This window comes from Bos mutus, chromosome 10 (genome assembly GCF_027580195.1).
Source record: "Bos mutus isolate GX-2022 chromosome 10, NWIPB_WYAK_1.1, whole genome shotgun sequence".
NCBI classification, from domain to species: Eukaryota; Metazoa; Chordata; class Mammalia; order Artiodactyla; family Bovidae; genus Bos; species Bos mutus.
Genome location: NC_091626.1, coordinates 84,917,374 through 84,938,903, shown reverse-complemented (window position 1 = coordinate 84,938,903; position 21,530 = coordinate 84,917,374). Strand labels below are relative to the sequence as shown.

The 21,530-nt window shown below is 50.2% G+C and overlaps 1 protein-coding gene across 1 annotated transcript in view; it reads right to left on the bottom strand.

Moving 5' to 3' along the window:
* FOXN3 (forkhead box N3) overlaps nucleotides 1-21,530 on the bottom strand; it is a 256,783-nt gene that overhangs the window by 107,379 nt on the left and 127,874 nt on the right. The window contains 1 exon segment of the mRNA XM_070378381.1: nucleotides 18,471-18,535. Within this exon segment, the coding sequence (XP_070234482.1) occupies nucleotides 18,471-18,535 (65 nt within the window).

Below are 21,530 nucleotides of genomic sequence, written 5' to 3'. Positions count from 1 at the left end.
TACAACCACAATTCTATGTGCTTTCAGGTGAAAAGGATCTTGGCTGTTCTGTACTCCTCTGGCAGTTACAAATCTCGGTGCAACTGGCCTGGCTTATTCTTATCTTTTGTTTTTAAACTGGGATATAATAGACATACATTACATTAGTTTCAGGCGTACGACATAATGATTATTTGTATACACTGCAGATAATCATTATAGTAAGTGACACAGTGACAGTTTTTTTGTCTCCTGTGATAAGAACTTTTAAGATCTTTTTTTTTAAGCAACTTTCAAACACATTATTATTAAATGGTCATTATGCTATATATTACACCCCCCAAATTTTTAATTTTGTTAACTGGAAATCTGCATCTTCTGACCCCTTTTATCCAAATTGCCCATGCCCCAGCTGGGCCTGCTTGTTTTTAAATTTCAAACATTTTCAAACACAATGCTTTCTGTTAGCAAAATGCTATCTACGAAGTTTCAAGGTTTAAATAATGACTTCTAGATCAATTCCGCTACCAACATATTTATCCATCAAGATACTATGACAGAATGAAATAACACTTTTGTTTAGGTAAACTTTTACAGTTTATGTGAGTCTCCTATGTGTTTTGGGAAAGACCTTCTCAAAGTTTTTGATAAAGATTTTTCATTTTTTTCCTAGTGCCATTTATAGTCACATAAATTCATCTTATGGAGAAGGCAATGGCATCCCACTCCAGTACTCTTGCCTGGAAAATCCCATGGACAGAGGAGCCTGGTAGGCTACTTGTCCATGGGGTCTCGAAGAGTCGGACATGACTGAGTGACTTCACTTTCACTCTTCACTTTCATGCACTGGAGAAAGAAATGGCAACCCACTCCAGTGTTCTTGCCTGAAGAATCCCAGGGACAGGGGAGCCTGGTGGGCTCCGTCTACGGGGTCGCAGAGTCGGACACGACTGAAGTGACTTAGCAGCAGCACAAATTCATCTTAACCTACATTTAAGAACCTAACTTTGGTTATGAATGTTAAAAAACAAACAAAGTAGTCTCAGAAAAGACTGACATTTCAGTAATCTTTGCCAGCTGGCAGGTTCAAAATGGAATCTAAATATTGTATTAACAATATCAATAACAAGCAGGTTTGGTGGGCTTTAATAAAACACGCTTGAATTGTGAGAAAAATTCTCATTATTTTGTTTCACCCAGCTTTAATTTAGCTCATTGATTTAATAAAATCTATGACAATCTTGTTTTTTTAATCATGTTAGAATTCTGAGGTTCACTCCATGTGCATAGTAATAATCTGAAATCAAGCAGGTGTAATGACATTTTTGTTGCCACATCATTTTTGAAACGTGTGACTGAAGTCACATACGTACCAGCAAAGCTCACGTACGTACCCGCTCAGTGAAGTTTCGGTGTGCCCAGGTAACCGGCACCTAGGTAAACACACTGGCGTCTCAGGAGCCCCTCCACGCCTGCAGTCACGACCTCGTGCCCCAAGGATAACGGGAACCTTGGTTGCTTTCTGCCCACTTCCCCTGTGAACGCTGGGGGCGCAGCCCTGAGCCCAGGAGCGTGAAGCGCCGGCTCGTGGGGGGTCCATTTGCTGCCTGAGAGGCAGGCGGTGACGTCCTGATCTTGCAGACAGAGAAACAGCAGCTCAGAGTTGAGTATTTGAGCGAGCCAAGAGGAATGTGTGTAAATGAATGTGCAGGTGTGCGTGTGTGTAAGAGGGAGAGAAAGACAGACAGACAGACAGACACTGACTGACTGTGAGGACCTCAGAGTGAGGAGTCAAAGCCGGTCCCTCCAGTGACGGACTCAGCTCTGCCGCGTAAGTGCTCCTCTACACAACGGCATTTTCCTCCAAACTAACGGATTCAGACGTCCAACAAATGCCGTTTACAGTTAGATGTCCTTGTGCACAGAAGGGCCATCCCACCCCTGGGGCCCCCCTTTACACCCACCACACACACACAGCATACATGCACACCACACACACACATCCACAGGCCACACACCACACACACACAGCAGGGCAGTTTTTGACATGGAATCCACTTTCTCACTCAGCATCTTCTCCTCCCCTCACTACACTCTGGATTGTGAACAATTTTGAGACTCATGAGAGGCATCTTAATTTTGAAAATTAAGTTGGAAACGGGCAAGTTAAATTGAAGAGGTTCCATCTCAGGTTCTGAACTGGATTTTCATTACCCAATTACTCTTCAAATTATACTGATTTAACACGTGATTATTATTATTTTTCTTAAGCAGATGGGGTAATGAGAGAAAGGCAGAGCAGCCAGCCTATTGGTATGTGAGGCTCTACAATCTCTCACCTGCCCGGCTGCCTCCACCCAAAGCTGCTTTTGGGTCTGCCTCGCTCCTCACCCACCCGGCAAAGCTGCCCGCATCCTTTTCCAGCCCAGCTATGACCGCTATGATCCATGTCACCCTGACCAGCTTCCACTGTGACCACGTGCTGTGATGGGCACCACCATACAGGGGCTTCCCATGTTCATGGACTTGGGCTCTTAGTTCATCAGCCCTCTTTATACACTTGGTTTCATCTTAGGATTTAAATTGCACCACGCAACCCAAGTCGCCACCACCCGCCACTCCCATCCCCTCAGAGTCGAACCCACCTTCTACCGCGCATGTCAAATCTCCCAACAAGCCTTTCATCTTCCCCTCTTCTCTCCTGCAGGGAATCAGGGGAAGCTGCCTGAAAAGGGCCTGGTGAGCTTCCCACCTGCATCCTGGATCCCCTCACCTCAGCCCTGCTCTCCAGCCCATGTACATCCCAAGTCTGTGCACTCGTCAGTGGCCTGCGCCTCTGGGGTGGGCTCCATGACTCTGTGGGCTGGGCTAAGTGTTTCTGCCGTGGCTCTCGCGTGACTCCTCTTTGGTCCCGGGGCCCCGGGTGACGCTGTGACGGAGGTGGGCACGGTTAACACTGTCGCGGAGTCCACAGCCCCCACTGCACTAGCAGCGCCCCTCAGTGAAGCCTCCCTGAGCCCCGACTCCACCCTCCCAGAGCCTGTGCGCTTCTGTACTGGCATGAACCACGCAGGCTTCTTAGCGATTCTGTCTCCCAGCGAAACACCCAGAGGTCCACGCACCGCCGGGGGTAGCTGGTGCCCTGTAGGAAATCAAGAAATTTTCGTGAAATGTACATGTGTAAGTCACTATCACGGGCTGAACTGTGTCCCCCCCCAAATTCATACACTGAAACTCTAACGCCGCCGAATGGGGCTGAATTTGGACACAGAGCCTCCAAGGAGGTAATGAAACAGAACGAGAGGGTGGGGCTCGAGAGCAGTGGGATCCTGCCGGGGCCCTAATCCGACGGGACTAGCGTCCTCAGGGGGAGAGAAGAGGACAAGGACGCGCACAGACACAGGAGAGGCCGGGCTGGGCGCAGCGAGGGGTGGCTGCCTGCAGGCCCCGGGAGGCCCGGGGGAAGCAAGCTTGCTGCCGCCGGCGTCCAGAGGGGCAGGCGGCGGATCTGGTGAGCACGCGTCCCCTCCGCCCACCCACGGTCTGCGGGGTTTCGTTAGGGCCTCCCCGGCTGATTAACACGTTACGTGGCCGAGCATCCTGGACTCTGAAGTGAGGACTCGGCGGGGAATCCACTCTGGCTGCTGAGAGAAATTTCCAAAGATTCTGAGGTTGGTCAGTTGAAGTCAACCCTCAGTAAAAGGCAGCTGTGTCCTGCCTTCAGTCTCCCTCGTCACCAAGGAGACAGGTCTAGTGCAAGTAATCTGTTTAAGGTGAATGTCACCTTTATCTGAGATTCTGGGCCTCTGGGAAATGACTTGACTGGTGCCACCAAACCCTCTGAGACCTTGGCACCCTGCACCCACGGACGCAGGCCCTTCTCACAATAAGGAGGCTGTTAGGGTCTCAAAGGGGAAGATCTGCCCTTGGCCTCTGACCTCCTCTGGCTGGCCATGCATACCTGCAGACGTGACCTAACGTCCCGTCCGCTGCTTTGGTTTTTAAACTGGCTGCACTGCTGTAAAGGACAGCTCCTCTCCTCCTCTTTGAGAAATGACCCCAACTTGCATCTGAGACCCTTCCATCTCCCAGTCTGTCTGCAAGCTTCTGAGTGAACCACCCTCCGGTTCCTCAGACCGCAGTGTGGTCCCAGGCGGTCAGGCTTGTCTACTTACAGCTCTTCTGTAGGAACACTGAGAAGTACCAGGGAGCTTCTCTGGGGGAACACTCAGGCAAGCAGGCTTCAAAGTCTGCAGCCCAAGAGGCTGCTGGCAGCCACCGGGTATCCACAAACCCAACGTGGGCCTCCGAGCCTATCCCACTAAAGGCAAAGCTGAGCTGGGGGACAGGGAGACTGTCACAGAGACGAGTCACAGTATCAAGACCCTGCTTGGTTTGCTTAAGTCAAGTCACCATCTCTGGAAAGCTCTCCAAGCTCATCTCATATTCTCTCAAAAGACGGCTGAACCATGGTTCAGCTGGGGACTCCCGGTTCAGCATGATGTCAGCATGATGTGCACTCCCCAGGACAATGGACAGGCTGGCATTTTACTGACAGAAATCACCGGTGCTATGCATATGGAGCTGAGCGGATAGTATTCATTTAGAGTCTTTATTTGTCAGGACTCCTGGGTATACACGCACACAACTCCCCCATCCCAAATCAAGCTGGGTTAAGTAAACTGACTGGACGAAACACAGGAAGGGCCGTGGCAGAGTGGTCTCGCGCCTTCTCTTCCCTGCCATTTCTTGTACCCTGGTTGAGCCTACACAGGAGGCCTGGTGATGCCGGCACATCCTTCAGAGCCCTAACACTCAAGAGAAGGGAGATCGGGGCAGGACTCTGGCCTGGACCATGTACCCATGTCTCCAACAATGGCCAAGGCCAGGCAGCTCCTGGAAAAACTTGGCACCTCTCATTTGAAATATTTCGTTGCAGCATTACGTGTGTGTGTGTGTGTGTGTGTGCGTGCGCGCAAATAGGGGGACCCACAAGAGAAGAAAGGTGCCCCTGATGCCCTGATATGGCTATGGGTACCCATGTAGCCGCTGTGAGCACCCCAGTTAGGGCCTATGGCAGCTGCAAAAGTTTAAAAATGAAAACTTTGCTCATAATGGTTTCGTTTCCCAACCACAGTGAAACTTAAAAGAACGAAGTCTCTCAGAGTCTGAGAAATACGGTTCACACAGATGATAAACACAGGACTGGCCTCTCTGTATGTCACAGGTCATCAGGCACGGACCTGTGGTTCTGACACCTCCCTGCCAGGTGCATGCAGTGCAAAACGAGAGCATCTGAGCACGCCGCACGGAGAGCAATCGCAGCACAGAGAGGGGCCGGCCACGAACGAGAGCATCTGAGCACGCTGCACAGAGAGCAATCGCAGTGTGAAGAGGGGCCGGCCACGAACCAGAGCATCTGAGCACGCCGCACAGAGAGCAATCACAGTGTGAAGAGGGGCCGGCCACGAACCAGAGCATCTGAGCATGCTGCACGGAGAGCAATCGCAGCGCAGAGAGGGGCCGGCCACGAACAAGAGCATCTGAGCATGCTGCACGGAGAGCAATCACAGTGTGAAGAGGGGCCGGCCACGAACCAGAGCATCTGAGCATGCTGCACGGAGAGCAATCGCAGCGCAGAGAGGGGCCGGCCACGCGTGTGACTGTAGCTGTGAGGCGGGGGCTAGTTCCACACGACCTGCAAACAAAGCCCTGAAGTCTGGTATCATGGCATAGCCTCTCCTTCCTCCCTCCCGTCTTTCGAACCAGTCGTTGCAAACAGTCCACATTCCGGCACAATCAAGATGCTGAGAGGGAGAAACAGGAAAACAGACCACAAGCTACTCCAACCCGTCCCCAGGGAACCTCCTTTCTCTGTGTCACGCGTCTGCAAGACCTCAGTCACTCAACAGGGTCCATGAGCGCAGCTGGTGAGGGCGCAAGTTCTCCTCCTCCGGTGGGCACCTTGCGGGCATCTGCCTCCATGGAGAAGAGTTTCAGAGAGACTGAACACAGTCGTAAACATTCCTGAAGATACAACATCCGTTCAACTGGGCAAGGGTATTTTCATGTTGTTGTTTGAGGGTGGGGAGAATTGAAGACCTTCGGAAAGTATGGAAATGCTATTGTATACATAATGAATTTTACTTACTGAACACGATAATACCCAGGCACGGTGCCAGCCCTGTACATATGCTATTTTTTTATTTTAAAAAGTTGCTTAGTCGTGTCCAACCCTTTGCGACCCCATGGACTGCAGACCGCCAGGCTCCTCTGTCCACGGAATTCTCCAGGCAAGAATGACAAGTGGGTTGTCATTCCCTTCTCCAGGGGATCTTCCCAACCCAGGGATGGAACCCCTGTCTCTTGCATTGCAGGCAGATTCATATATATACTGTTTTAATTTCCACAAAAGCCAAGGAAGCACTACTATCTGTCTTCCTGGCTGGAAAGACACAAACGATCAGATGAGCTGCTCGAACTCAGGTGGATGGTGGGCAGCAAGTGGGGGTGGGGGTGGGGTCTTCGCGCCTGAGGCCGGCCGGCCTCGAGCCCCACACTCTCCTCTCCCGGTCACGGCCTCCCCACACCTGGGGCACCTACACATGCCAGGATGCCGCACGGATCACCGTCCAGTCTTCACACGTACCTGCATTCACCTGGCAAGACTGGTGCATTCGCATTTCACAGCAGCCGGAAGAAGTTTATGTGAGTTTTCCGAGGTCAGACAGAAGTTAGGCAGCGAGGCAGGGAATGGGCTGGGGAGACTCATCTGAAGACTCGGGACTTTCATCCTCACATCGTCTTTGACGGGATGGAGGTGGCAGAGGAAGAGGGGCAGGGGGGACGTCCTCTTGTGAACGCAGAACAACTGGGGACAAAAGCCGGGATGCGTGGGTCACATGCACTCACACACACTCGCACACGAGCACACACTGCTGACCTACGACACGCACTGCACCGAGGGCTGCCCAGTCCTGGCCACACCTTTCGGTCGTCAAGGGAACCAAACAGGAACACAAACTTGACCTCCTGCAGCTTTCAGGTGGATGCTTCTCCGTTCACAACTGTGACGTGAACATTCCCCAGAGCTGCTTCTAAAACATCCTTCTTCATTGTAAGCCTCTTGGCAATTGCCTTGTAGTATTTCTAAACTTCCATTCACACACAGTTAAACGGGACTTCAAGGGGGCTGACGTTTCCAACTGCACTGTGAGATTCAGCACTTTGATAAAAGCAGGCTTTGCAGTTCGATACGATCCAAGGTCGTACTCTTTATCATCTAAATGATACAATTTAACAGACAAGGAAAACACTTAAATGCTCCAAAAATTCAACCATAAGGAAACAGCCCTGTTCCCGAATTATCATCTCTTTGTCCCCTAGTATAAGATTCAGATAACCTCAAGTAAAGTATTCATTCTATTAAGAGGTGGGCCCTCTTCGCATTAATTTTTGAATGACTAATTTCAGGATTTCCCTTTCTCTTATTCCTTGGTCTTTAAGATATCCTAAAGTCAGCTGTTTATACTAGTCACATGTGGGGACAATGGGGCTTCCCAGAGGGCTTGGTGGTAAGGAATCCACCTGCCAATGCAGGAGACTGGGGTTCGACTCCTGGGTTGGAAAGATCCCCTGGAGAAATGAAATGTCAACCTACTTCAGTATATTTGCCAGGAAAATCCTGCGGACAGAGGAGCCTGGCGGGCCACAGTCCACGGGGTCGTAGAGAGTCGCACACGACTGAGCGCACATGGCACGTTGGGCAAAGGACGAAACGAAGCTTTTCAACTACTCAAGTGAAAGAAGACAACGCAAACATGCGTTTCTATTTTTTGCCTCATTGTTATAAAGTGCTTTTAAGCATTACAACAGGATTCTCTGCAGCCCCAATAGGTAAAACACTGCAGATTGTCTAAACATCTGAAGTGGAAAGCTGTTTAGAAATATTGATGCCATTTTGAGCCAAAGATGTGTGAGTCCAGGCTTCTGATCCTGGCTTGAGACCAGGATCAGGACAATAAGAAGGACAACTGTTTTGGGACTTATTTTTCTCATCTGCAAAATGGGAGTCATAGTACCTAAGGTGTAAGGCTGCATCTACTTCTGCTTTATTGACTATACCAAAGCCTTTGACTGTGTGGATCACAACAAACTGTGGAAAGTTCTTAAAGAGATGGGAATACCAGACCACCTGACCTGCCTCTTGAGAAATCTGTACGCAGGTCAGGAAGCAATAGTTAGAACTGGACATGGAACAACAGACTGGTTCCAAATAGGAAAAGGAGTACATCAAGGCTGTATATTGTCACCCTGCTTATTTAACTTATATGCAGAGTACATCATGAGAAACACTGGGCTGGATGAAGCACAAACTGGAATCAAGATTGTTGGGAGAAATATCAATAACCTCAGATATAAAGAGGACACCACCCTTATGGCAGAAAGTGAAGAAGAACTAAAGAGCCTCTTGATGAAAGTGAAAGAGGAGAGTGAAAAAGTTGGCTTAAAGCTCAACATTCAGAAAACTAAGATCATGGCATCTGGTCCCATCACTTCATGGGAAATAGATGGGGAAACAGTAGAAACAGTGGCAGACTTTATATTCTTGGGCTCCAAAATCACTGCAGATGGTGACTGCAGCCATGAAATTAAAAGATGCTTGCTCCTTGCAAGAAAAGCTAGGACCAACTCAGAGAGCATATTAAAAAGCAGAGACATTACTTTGCCAACAAATGTCCATATAGTCAAAGTGATGGTTTTTCAGTAGTTATGTATGGATGTGAGAGATGGACCATAAAAAGAGCTAAGAGTGAAAGAATTGATGCTTTTGAACTGTGGTTTTGGAGAAGACTCTTGAGAGTCCCTTGGACTGCAAGGAGATCCAACCAGTCAATCCTAAAGGAGATCAGTCCTGAGTGTTCATTGGAAGGACTGAGGCTGAAGCTGAAACGCCAATACTTTGGCTACCTGTTTCTCATTTGACTCATTTGAAAAGACCCTGATGCTGGGAAAGATTGAGGGCGGGAGGAGAAGGGGACGACAGAGGATGAATGGTTAGATGGCATCACTGACTCGATGGACATGAGTTTGAGCAAGCTCCAGGAGTTGGTAATGGACAGGGAGGCCTGGCGTGCTGCAGTTCATGGGGTCGCAAAGAGTTGGACACGACTGAGTGGCTGAACTGAACTGAATACAGAATAATGTAAGGAATATATACCGCCAGACATGAAAGGTCACAGGGTCTGATTCTGTCTGGGGGAGGTGTCTGGAACAGGCAGATCCTAGAGACTGAAGGTAGCCCAGCGGTCACGCCCTAAGGGTCGTGGGGCCCTCTGACCATCGGAGCCCACAGGGGGCTCTTCTCTAGACTCCTCCCTCCCACCTCCTTCAGCTTCTCCACACATCGGCCGCTCCGGCCTGCCCCTTCTCTCTGAAGCTCCTTCTCCTCATTTCAGTGATTGCCTCCAGCTTCCAAGTGGCTTCTTCAATGTCATGGCTGTTTGCTGTCAGCTACATTTCTCTTCCTACCATAATGTTAGGTCTGAAAGATGGAACCTTTTCCCTCTTTTTCATTCGACAACCCCCTGAAAATTCTCATCTATGCCTGTAACTTCCACGATCACTTCTGGATTGACAACTTATAGAACGCCCTCTCCTATCCACCCTCCTTCTACTGAACTCCCGCCTTGGTTTACACATCCTCCTGAAACAGCAGAACTGGTTCACACATGCGTAACTCACACACACCCATCTGGGAGGGGCCTGGCCCAGAGGGAGCTGTGCACGTCAGGTCCGTGGAGAGCCGGGGTTCCGCCCAGCGGCCCTATCTCTGTCTAAGGGGCCAGCCTCAATGCTGGATTTTCACAAACGGGGTTACTAAGGGCAGTGGGATGGAGACTGGCCGAAACTCAAGTCAGATAGGAAAGTACACGCTATGTGACCGAGGCTTCTCAGCGTATGTGCCAGGCTGGCGATGTCAGGAAGCTGGCATGAATCTGGAGTCCCAGGAGACAGTGAGGGTCAGAACTGGCCAGAGGCTTCTCTTAAAATTGCATTTCCTGAGTCAATCAGAGAAAGACAAATACTGTATTACGCATATGTGCAATCTAAAAAATACAAGAAACTAGTGAATGGAAGAAAAAAGCAGCAGACTCAGAACAAACTCGTGTTCACCAGTGGGGAGGGGGAGGCGGCGACGAGGCACAAACTGTCGGATACAAAATAAGCTACAAGGATATATTATACGGCACAGGGAATATAGCCAATATTTTATAATAACTATAAATGGAGGATAACCTTTAAAAATTGTGAATCACTATATGGTGCACTTATAAAATATTGTATAACAACTATGCTTCAATCAAAAAAAGATTGGAGTAGAAATAAAACAGAAATGCACGTCCGTTTAGTAACTTACGAGCATATTCTCAGTGACCACACGGAACGTGAGTGATGAGAAGAGCAGAACACCACCCCGAAACTCCACTTGATAGTAAACAAAAACCGTCAGGTGACTTTATTACTGTATTCCAGTTACATAAATATCTTTACAAATAACTCAGTGAGAACAGTAAGAGAAACACGCCAAGAGATAAGGGCTCCTCTGAAAAACCTAAAGGGCTTCTGCAGGCCAGAAGGAGACAGAAGGCTATCAGCACTGCGGGGGAAACGTAGAGAGGTGTTTTTGTTCCCTTTCTGCTATTTCTAATTTTTTTTTTGAAAACGGGTGTGCCTAGGGGCAGGAATCAAGAGAGTTCTGCATTAGGTGAATTCCCTCTTTGCAAAACGGACAAAAGAGTCAGCTTGTGGAGCAGATTAGATGAAAGAGGCCAAAGAGCCCGGGGCTCCAACCAAACGGGAAAGAAATGCAGGGGGAGGGGCAGGAGGAGCGCGAACTAAACCAGGGTCTGGATGCAGAGAAAGACGGATGCGCCTGGAGGAGGGACGTGGCCCTGCACACTCCTGGGGCCACCAGGAAAGAACCGCCAGCAAGGCTGGCGGCAGGATCCGAGGTCCTGCCAAGACGGGCAGTGTGGGAGCCCACTCCTCTGAGGAAATTTGAAACTTTGCACCCTGAATACACAGCCAGGATTAAGGATCAAAAACCTCGAGCAAGAAATAGTCAAAGGGTAAAAACTCTCACTATTGGAGTTCCGTGGCAGCCCAGTGGTTCAGAATCACCCTGCAATGCAAGGGACACTGTTTCAATCTGCTCGCCACAGCCCGAGAAAGGCCTTCCAGCACAGGACGCCCAGCACAGCCCAAACAGTCAAGTAAACCTTTAAAAAATAAAGCCAAACTCTCACTATTAGGTATCTGTGAGGTGTCGGGTCGCGTGCTGAGCTGGATGGATGTTTTCATGTTCACACCCTCCTTTAATCTCTGCAAAGATTCTGGGGAGCACAACCCATAGCCCCATTTTACAGACAATGGAAACTGAGGCCCAAGGGCAAACAGCCAGTTCTTAGAGACAAAGGAATTCAAACCTGGGCTGAGGTGCTGAATCTGTGCTCTTTTTAAGGAAATCTACATTCCTGCTGGGTGTAACACAATCAAACAGAAAAGAATGTAACTCAGATTCATTTTGATATATGGCAAAACCAATACAATATTGTAAAGTTAAATAAAATAAAATTTTAAAAAAAGGAAAAAAGAAAAGAAAAGAATGTAACTCAGTCTTTGTAAGCCAGAGAACTCGCCGAAGCAGTCCTATTTGAAAGGAATCTAATATAAAGAGGTGAACAACTTGTCTTTCAGATCCATGTAGAAATCCATCTGGAATATCCCATTTTTTGCCCTGTTCTGAGAATCACTGTGTGTGTGCTTAGTCGCTCAGTCGTGTCTGACTTTTTGCGACCCCGTGGACTGTAGCCTGCCAGGCTCCTCTGTTCATGGAACTCTCCAGGCAAGAATACTGGAGTGGGTTGTCATTCCCTTCTCCAGGGGATCTTCCCAACCCAGAGACTGAACCCAGGTCTCCCGCACTGCAGGGGGATTCTTTACCGTCTGAGCCACCCTCAGTGGACAAGGGAAGTTACAGCAGAGAAGATGAACAGCACAGGACACCACACTTGGGACGTCAGCTCCCTTTTCCTAAGATTCACAGTTCTGTAAAATGTTATAATAACTAAACTCTGAGAATTTAGAATGTTCTCAATGCTTTACTAGGACTTCCCTGGTGGTCAGCTGGTAAAGAATCCGCCTGCAACGTGGAAGACCAGGGTTCGATCCCTGGGTTGGGAAGATGCCCTGGAGAAGGGAAAGGCTACCCACCCCAGTCTTCTGGCCTGGAGAATCCCATGGGCTATATAGTCTTTGGGGTCATAAAGAGTCGGACACGACTGAACGACTTTCACTTCACTTCAATGCTTTACTGATACGAATTCATCATTGAGTCCCACAAGGACCCTACGAGACAAGCATGTCTATTATTATCCCCACAGAGAGGGTGAGCCCAATGTCCAAGAAGCCAAGACAGTTCATTTCCACGTTGTCCAAACCTGTACTACGATGCCTCCCACAGGGCTTCCCAGATGGCGGTAGTGGTAAAGAATCTGCCTGCCAAAGCAGGAGATGCAAAAAACTCCGATTTGATCCCTGGATTGGGAAGATCCTCTGATAGGAAATGGCAACCCACTCCAGTATCCTTGCCTGGGAAATCCCATGGACAGAGGAGGCTGGCGGGCTACGGTCCACGGGGACACAGAGAGTGGGATGTGACTGAGCCACTGAGCACGCTACTATCTGAGACCTTTGAGAAAGGCCTCGTTCGAGGATCAGGATGTAGCCAGCAGCCACGGACCTGTCTCCTCTCCTCAGACCATCTGCTGAAGGGAAACACTCCTTCCACTGGGCTGAGCCTCAACACCATTTCGACCCACACTGGGGACGTTGCTAGGACGGACCAGCGCGGTCATCTACGGGAAACCCCTGCCATTTCTGAGGTCCACTCCTTGATTCGCAGGCAAGAACATGAAACCCTAGGCATGCCATGAGGTCTGTCCAAGGTCACAGCGGTTATTACCAAGCAGCAGAGCTGGGACCCCAAGCAGGTCGGTTACTGGTAAGGCACGGCTCCATCCACTAGAACTCGTTTCTGATGCACTGAGTACTTGCTGTGGAGTCTGTCACAGCAGCAAATACCCCAAAGAGAGGCACTACATCGCATATATTTCAGCTGGAAAAACCCGCAGAGGAGCTCCGGAACAGAGTAAGCGGTCAGTGTCGTGGAGCAGACACACAGTAGGACTCCCCGCAGAGTGAGTCCGTGAAGCCCCTGGGAACCTGGCATCTGAAGCAAGTCACCTCCGGGCACATCCGACTCCCCGCAGGGTTCCCAGCTCCTTGCGCGCCCGGCGGCCTCTCCTCCGTCTGCTCCCGGCCTGTGGCGGCTCTGTCCTGCTCGGCGCGCAGGAAAAGCCTGGAAGGTCTTCTTCCCATTTCACTAGTGCAGCTGGGGGGCTGTCAGAAGCGAATGGAGAGAAGCATCTGCCCTGCGCGTTAGGGGGTTTATTCGAATTCCACTCCTGCGTTCTGCGGGAGCAGCGCTAGTAACAGCGGCCCCACCCAGGAGGGCCGACGGCCGGTGGCCGGGTGCAGGTCTGCCTGGCGAGGGGGCGCGTCGGGGTTTGAAGGGCTTTTCGAGAAGAGCGGGGAGGCGGGGTCTGCCCCCAGGACCGCCAGTGGTGCCGGGCGGGCTTCCCCAGGGGACTCCAGCCCCATCCCCGCCCGACACACAGAGACAGAGAGCAAAGGTGAGGCCGGGCCCACGCGGTCAGTGGTTAGAGCTGCGGAGGCAGCAGCTTCTCTCTGAACAAAAGCCCGTGCGGAGCTCGGGGGCCTGCAGAGCCCACGAAGGCCCCAGGCAGGCGGACGTGGAGGATCCGAGGCCCGGCGGGAACAGGAGCAGGGATGACCCGCACGGTGGAGGGAGCGCCTGCCCGGGAGCAGAGGAGGGTCAGACCAGGGCTGAGGACCGCCTCTGACTAGGGGTCGCTGGCTCACTAAAATAATTCAACCACGGCTGACGTTTAAATGAAGGAACCTAATTTTCAGTCTGAACGAGTGAATGGAATACGTGTGTATATGTGTGCAGGGGGACAAGGGTTGGGGCTTGGGAGTTCCAAAAGGGGAAAAAAACACACAGACACACACATAAAATACCGTTTTCATTAAGAAAATAATATGTTATTACTAATACCTAAGAAATTTTAATTTACCTAAGAAAATTTAATACTATGGCCACCTGATGCAAAGAGCTGACATTTGAAAAGACCCGGATCTTGGGAAAGATTGAAGGTGGGAGGAGAAGGGGACGACAGATGAGATGGCTGGATGGCATCACTGACTCAGTGGAGATGAGTTTGAGTAAACTCTGGGAGTTGGTGATGGACAGGGAGGCCTGGTGTGCTGCAGTCCATGGGGTCGCAAAGAGTCAGACACGACTGAGCCACTGAACTGAACTGAAGAAATTTTAAAACGTATTTCACAAGGACACCCTATTCCATACTCTGTAATAAGTTATAGGGGAAGAGAGTCTAAAAAGGAATAGATATATGTATATCTGGGCTTCCCAGATGGCGCTAGAGGTAAAGAACCTGCCTGCCAATGCAGGAGGCACTGGAGACTCAGTTTGATCCCTGGATAAGGAAGATCGCCTGAAGGAGGGCATGGCAACCCACTCCACTCTTCCTGCCTGGAGAATCCCATGGACAGAGGAGCCTGGTGGGCCACAGTCCATGGGGTCACAGAGAGTCAGACATATGTGTATGTATAACTGAAGCCTTGCTGTATGCCTGAAACTAACACAACACTGTAAATCAATCATACTCCAACCAAAAGGCTTTTTTTAAAGATAGTTTAAAAAACGTATTTCACACCCAGAGATCATCACAGAGACACGCAGAGACAGGCAGAGGGGACAGCCGGGGACACCTGTCAGCTGGCCACTCCTGAGGGCTCGGAACGAGCCATGCTCATCTGTTGGGCTCCATCCTGGGTCCCCTTTAAACAAAGGGCTGGTCCCTTCTGGCGCTCAGCTAGGTGTCTATTGTACAAGATCTGAAGTGCTCTCTACCCGCCGAGACTGTGAATGTCCTAAAATTGTCTCTTGCAGCCTAAATGGCATTTAAAATAAATACTGTGAATTGATGAAATGACCAATTATGTTAAGTACCCGTGCCTGGTGTAATCCAAACCAAATCTTAGCCCATTATCCTCAAAACCGTGAGATGAATCAGCAGGCCCTCTTGCCAGTGACCCTGCAAGAACCAGATCCCAGAGGCCGCACTGGCAGCACCTCCAGCGCTTCCAGTTGATTCCTGCAATCAGTTTTACGCTGGAAAAAAATAACTGTGCTGCGTCCCTGCTCAACAGCTCAGAAACCAAGTGGCCACCAGACAATGCACACCAGCTCCCACTGCGACCACTAGGCTACTGGGTTCCACTGGGCTCAGGCTTGTCCTTCCATTACTTCCTCTTTGGAAGCTTTTCTCCTAAGACACACCCTGGAGTGCCTGAGGCATGACTGCAAAGTGCCCACAAGGCCCTGTTTCCACGCTGGGAGCCCCGCAGCGCTCTCAGCCTGTCCTCTCGTGCCCGCGGGCTCCGGTGGTTCCCCCTCCGGGCGCTGCACCACTCTGGGCACCACCCCCCTCTAACCCTTTCTCCAAGGCCTTGAGCAAGTGTCAGCTCTCCCAGGAAGTGGCGGCCCCATGTGCCCTCCCTCCTGACAAAACCAAGGCTCAGCCCTTGAAGTAACTGGCCTATCTGCTCCTTCTGCAGCTTCTAGATTCCTCCAGTCTCAGCCCCTAGGGCCAGGCCACAGAGCAGGTCCTCCCGGCCCGGGGCAGCCTGGTTCCGCTGGTTCTGCCTGTCATCAGGGCCGACGGTCACAGCTGGGCTTTGCTGGCCGGCCACTGGGTCCGTGTGTGACCAAGCTTCACCTTCTACTCTGCTCCTAGAACTCAGCTCTTTAAGGCATCTTCTTGGCCTGCTGTCCCTATGCCTGTGACTGATCCTAGTAACAGAGTTCTCTCCCAGCCTGATTATCCAGGAAAACATCTTCCTGCTTCCCACAGACATTAAAAGAAGAAAGTGGACATATACGGAAAATATCAAGTACAAAGACGAGAAAGCAGCATAAATCGGCTACGCTTTCTTCTACTTGATCCTAAGCTAAACCTTCCGCTGGCATGACTGGGCAGCTCCCTTCTTTCTCTGCCCCTGTCTTTACTGTGAAACTTTTGTTCGTGAACATCAGCAACTTCTTAATGAGCACTGTCCACCAAAGAAACCCCGACATACAACGAATATCTACAGAACAGGAGCAGGCTCACAGACCTAGCAGGCAGACTTATGGTGGTCAAGAGGGAGGGGAGAGGCTGGGGAGGGAGGGACCTGGAGTCTGGGACGGGCAGGTGCGAACTGTGACATCAGGATGGATCAACAGCCAGGTCCTACTGTAGAGCAAGGGACTCCACTCAATATCCTGTGAGCAACCACAATGGAAAAGAATATGAAAAATGTGTATATATAGATTCAGAACCAAATCGATTTGTTGTACAACCAGAAACTAATACAACATTGTAAATCCTTAATAAATACCTTAATAAAATAAAAAGGTATTAATTTAGAAGAATACACATAGTTTTAAAAATCTTACCATGATGTAAGTGTCTCGCAAACTCTTTATACAGATACAGCAAGTGAAGAAACAGGAAACACCATTAATAAATCTCCACCCACTCCCAAATTCTCACCACGATCCTGATTTCCACATGTACAAAAAAATTAATAGGATGTACTGAATTGGATGTGGATTCAACAAGCATCTGAAATCTGTAATAATTCAATTCTCAATGCCTAAGAGTAATTAGGAATGTTTAACCCTCTAAAGAACAGAAACGATGTCTACCACCCAATGAGACAGAATCTCACAATGAAATCGCTCAACTTCAGAAACCATATCAATTTTTCCCTCATGCATGTGCCGCGTAGAAATAACCAAACACTAACATGCTTAGAGAAAATCTTCCCTAATGTGGAACTTAATGAATAAAAACCCTGTAGGAAAATGCTCTCAGTAAATAAAATCACTTTTGTGAAAACAATCCAACCATGAATGACATTCATATCATTGCTACAGGTCTAGAGGAAAAATAAAGATGCATACAACTTTGAAATCCACTTGAGAAAACCCAAAGGCTCATCATTTACACTTTCTGAAGGCAGCGTTGAGTATATATTTTTTAAATTATGTCAATATTTGAGAGTGAAGGCATTTTCCAATTTTTTTCTTAAATAGGATATCTATAACGGTTATTAAAATCAGAATTAACCAGACCTGCCTGCCTAAATTTCACTGGGATCAAGCAAAGACACAAAGAAGTCTTAAGTCCCCAGTTTCGCAGGCTATATTAAAAAAGCATGCAATTGTATGGCCTTGAGAACAACTTCACAAAGGTGACGGCATCTCTCACAGCTGCCTGAGCCACTCTGGAAACCTGAAGTTAAATACCTCTTTCCTTAGCTGCATTTCAGTCTGCTCTCCCCCACATGGCTGACCCTGGGCATGTACTTTTAAGAAAAAGAGGCTTAGCAGCTCTCAACCAACCAAGGTTCACTGAAACTCCTCAACCTAGAGCCCAGGACAGGTCCGAAGCTCTTGGCACCAGCAACCCACTTGCTTCGGGTCAGTGGTGCCCCTGTGAGGCCCAGCCAGTCAAGAGAGGCTAGCGGCAAGGCCAAGTCAAGACCCTCAGGGGCAGCCGACTCCAGCCGGTCTGCAGGGCAGGCATTCTGAACGGTCATCTCCCCAAACACTTTCTCAAAGTAGACAGCAGGCATCTTGCTATCTTTAGCCACATAGTCTTCTTTGACTGTGGCCATTTCTAAAGATGCTTGACAGCAAAATTAGAGATGAAAGGCAGTTTGAATTCCTTGAGCGCACGGGATAGGAAGTTGTCAGGCAGCTGAGGACGGAATGGACAGCAGGGAGAACGCCCCTCTGGGCCCCCCGCAACTGACGCCTGCAGGGACACGAGGTACGGGTGTGACCTCTGAACCTCCGAACCCACCACAGTCACCCTCTGGGCACCCGTGGATGTCGGACAGCAAGCAAGAAGTGCATCTCCACGAGGCCCGAGCGCCCAAACACCCACAGCATTCCTCGGAGCCCAAGCACGGGCAATCCGTAACGGGGTTTGACTGCGGTTTTCTCAACCCATCTCTCACCATGACATCATTATGCGTAATTCCAATTTCACCAAAGCAAGCCAAGCGCTTCTCGAATCTGACCAGTGACGACAGACCAAAGAAACCGTCTCATCTCAGACCAACGAGTCACAGCAACCAGGAGACAAGGGGAGGACAGAAGAAAGAGACGTGGAGACACAGGGCCACCCCACAGGAGTCACCCAGGCAGGGGGCAGGAGTCCCCCTCTGCGAGGAGGGTGGGGGCGCGGGGGCGGGGGCGTGCAGAGACCTACCTTGCAGGAGGGCTCCGTTCCTCTTGAAGAAGGTGCTGCCTGGCCAGAGGGGTGGACCTGATGTGCTGAAACGGAAGAGAAACCAGCGTGAGCAAGAGCCGTCCACACTCGCTCGGGGGACGGCCTACAAACACGTCCAGGTGGCTTCAAAACACCGTCCCAGCTACGCAGTATCCACGCCCTCCAAAAACGCAGCTTTGGAGAGCGTTAGGCTCCTTGAATGATGAGTGGGCTTCATCTTCCAAAGCGCAGAACCCGTCTGTGTGGGTATTCTGATCACCGTCTCAACCCTCCTCTTTCTCTCGGGCACGGAAACCATTTGCAAGCAAACAGAAGGGCAACCTCAGTTCAACGCCAAAGCTCACAACTTTCGCTAAACTGCTCCTCACTTTATGACTTCATGAGGTCAAGAACTCCCATCCATGTCTTCTGAGGGCAGCAGGTTTTCCACCACTTCCGGTGCCAATGGCCCAGTGCAAAGGCATGTTTCCCTTCTGGCGTTTCTGCTACCACCCTTAACACACAGATCTGACCTTGAGCGCCTCCCTCTCCCCTCCCGTTTTCAATTTCTTGGCTTACAATGTTGCACTCCCTATCCTATAAAACATTTTGCAGCTATGTTACCACTCACAGTTCTGTAACAGGAGAGGCAAGAAAAGTGGAAAGATCAATGCATCACAAAGACACTTTATTACATTTATAGACCAGCATTTTCACTGTTTTAAGACACCCAGTGAAAAACTTTATAACCTAGCCAGTCTTAGGAAAATATCCTTGGAGTGGAAGGGAGGTGATTCTAAATCAAGAATTGGTTGAGATTAATGTTAGTGAGCACTTAGTCAAAACTGTTACTACAGCCAGCCCCAGAGGTGGCATAAATTACTTTCTCCAAAATAGAATGTGGCAAACGATCCTGGTTAAGGCATTATCAATCACCTTCAACATTAAAAAAAAATAAAAAAGCGGGTCTGAATACACGTCTGAAGTTTGGCGAACATGAACACACACACACACACACACACACACACACACACACAGAACAAAAGTCTGAAGGACTCGACAGTGAATGCTTCTAGAGTCAATCAGGGTCTCCAATAATGCAACTTGTTAACAAGGAGGAGAGATGTCAGGGACACACCCTGCTGACCAAGGCTTCACTCCCGGGGATGCAAACGGCACAGCAGGTATGGGGACTTGTGAGGAGCAGAGAAGGGAGAGGGACAGTGCTGCCGCACACAAACGCGTCAGAATAACGTCAGACGCGTCGCAAGACGCACGGCGTGAGCCCTGACGTAAATGATGGAGCTTCTGTTTGACTCTGGCTCGGGTCCACCCCGCCCAGGGCAAGCGAGGCTGCTGCGTCCCCGCGGTGGCGCTGGCAGCGGTGGCCCCCCGCGTGCCCGGAGCCGCGCACAACAGAGGACCTGCCCGGGTCTCAGAGCTGCTGGGTGCCAGCAGCCAGCAAAGCGCTCTTCTCTCGGACTCCCGTCCGCTTCCAATCTGAGGCTGTTCAAAGTCCCATGAAGAGTGAAGTGCATGAAAATGCTTAAGAGTATCATTTCACAACCCCAGCCGGCTCCTGAGGCTTTCCCACCTTATTTTTATAAGAAAGCAGGAAACAGCCACCTGGCTGTTGCCAACACTGCATCACCTGATGTCTAAAGGGAATTAAAAACAGAGGACCTCGTTACAGAGGAGCTGCTGCTTCTGGAGAATTCAAGAACAGGCTACTATTGCAGAAGCCTCAATATTCGGCTTGCTTCCCTCCAAGTCTCCTCTTCATCCTGACCCTGATTTGGCTGAAAACGGAGTGGACAGCAGGGGTGGAGTGAACGTGGGGAAGAGAGGACGCTGGGTAAACCCAGTGCTGTAGATGCGGAACGTTCTCTGTAGGATGGAAATCCACTCAGAGACGTCTACAGCGTCCCGCTAACGCAGCTACACCCCGGCCACGGCGGGGACTGCCGTGCTGACGCACAGGGAGCCGGGCCGCCCCCTGCCCGCCCTGACGTGGCCCCTGCCGAGACGCACATTCACCTGTGGTCTCTGTCCCTCAGGTGACCCGTTCTCTGCTGTGCTCACTGCGAAGCTTTTGGGCTTACTGGCCTTATATCTCATACTCTTCTTTGGGATGGCTGCTCCCAAATGACATCTTCTAACTGTGTTGGAGAAGACTCTTGAGAGTCCCTAGGACAGCAAGGAGATCCAACCAGTCCATTCCAAAGGAGATCGGCCTTAAATATTCATTGGAAGGAGTGACTCTGAAGCTGAAGCTCCAATAAGCTCCAATAAGCAAGCTAGTCACCTATGGAGAAAAGCCTATTCATTGGAAAAGCCCCTGAGGCAGGGGAAGACTGAAGGCAAAAGGAGAAGGCAGAGGAAGAGATATCAGATGGTGTTACAGACTCAGTGGACGTGTGTGTGTCGGTGTGTGTGTTTGTGTCGGTGTGTGTGTGTGTGTCGGGGGGTGTGTGTGTGTGTGTGTGTGTCAGTGTGTGTGTGTGTCAGTGTGTGTGTGTCGGTGTGTGTGTGTGTGTCGGGGTGTGTGTGTGTGTGTCGGTGTGTGTGTGTGTCAGTGTGTGTGTGTGTCAGTGTGTGTGTGTGTGTCAGTGTGTGTGTGTGTGAGTCACTCAGTTCCATCCGGCACTGCCATGGACTACAGGGGGGTCTCGCAGTGCTGGGAGTAACCCAGCGACTCACACACGCCTCTGTCCACTGAGTCTGTGATGGCACAGGCCTTCGGTGCGGGCCCGTGGACTGCAGCCTGCCGTGAGTCTGAGCAAACTCTGGGCGACAGTGAAGGACAGGGGAGCCTGGCCCGATGCCGTCCACGGTCACAAAGAGTCAGACACAACACTGTGACTCACCAACAACTCAAGCCACCCCGGAAACCACTCACTCACATGGCAAATCAAGGGGTGGGGAGTGGGGCGGTGTTTGCGGAGGTAGATGGAGGACTCTCCTTACTCAGTGACCTAAGTGCCAGTCATCTGTGTTACCAGCGGTCACCGCCCTGGGCAGGGGCCACAGGAGCTCCTTAAGTGGGTCCTCAAATACACA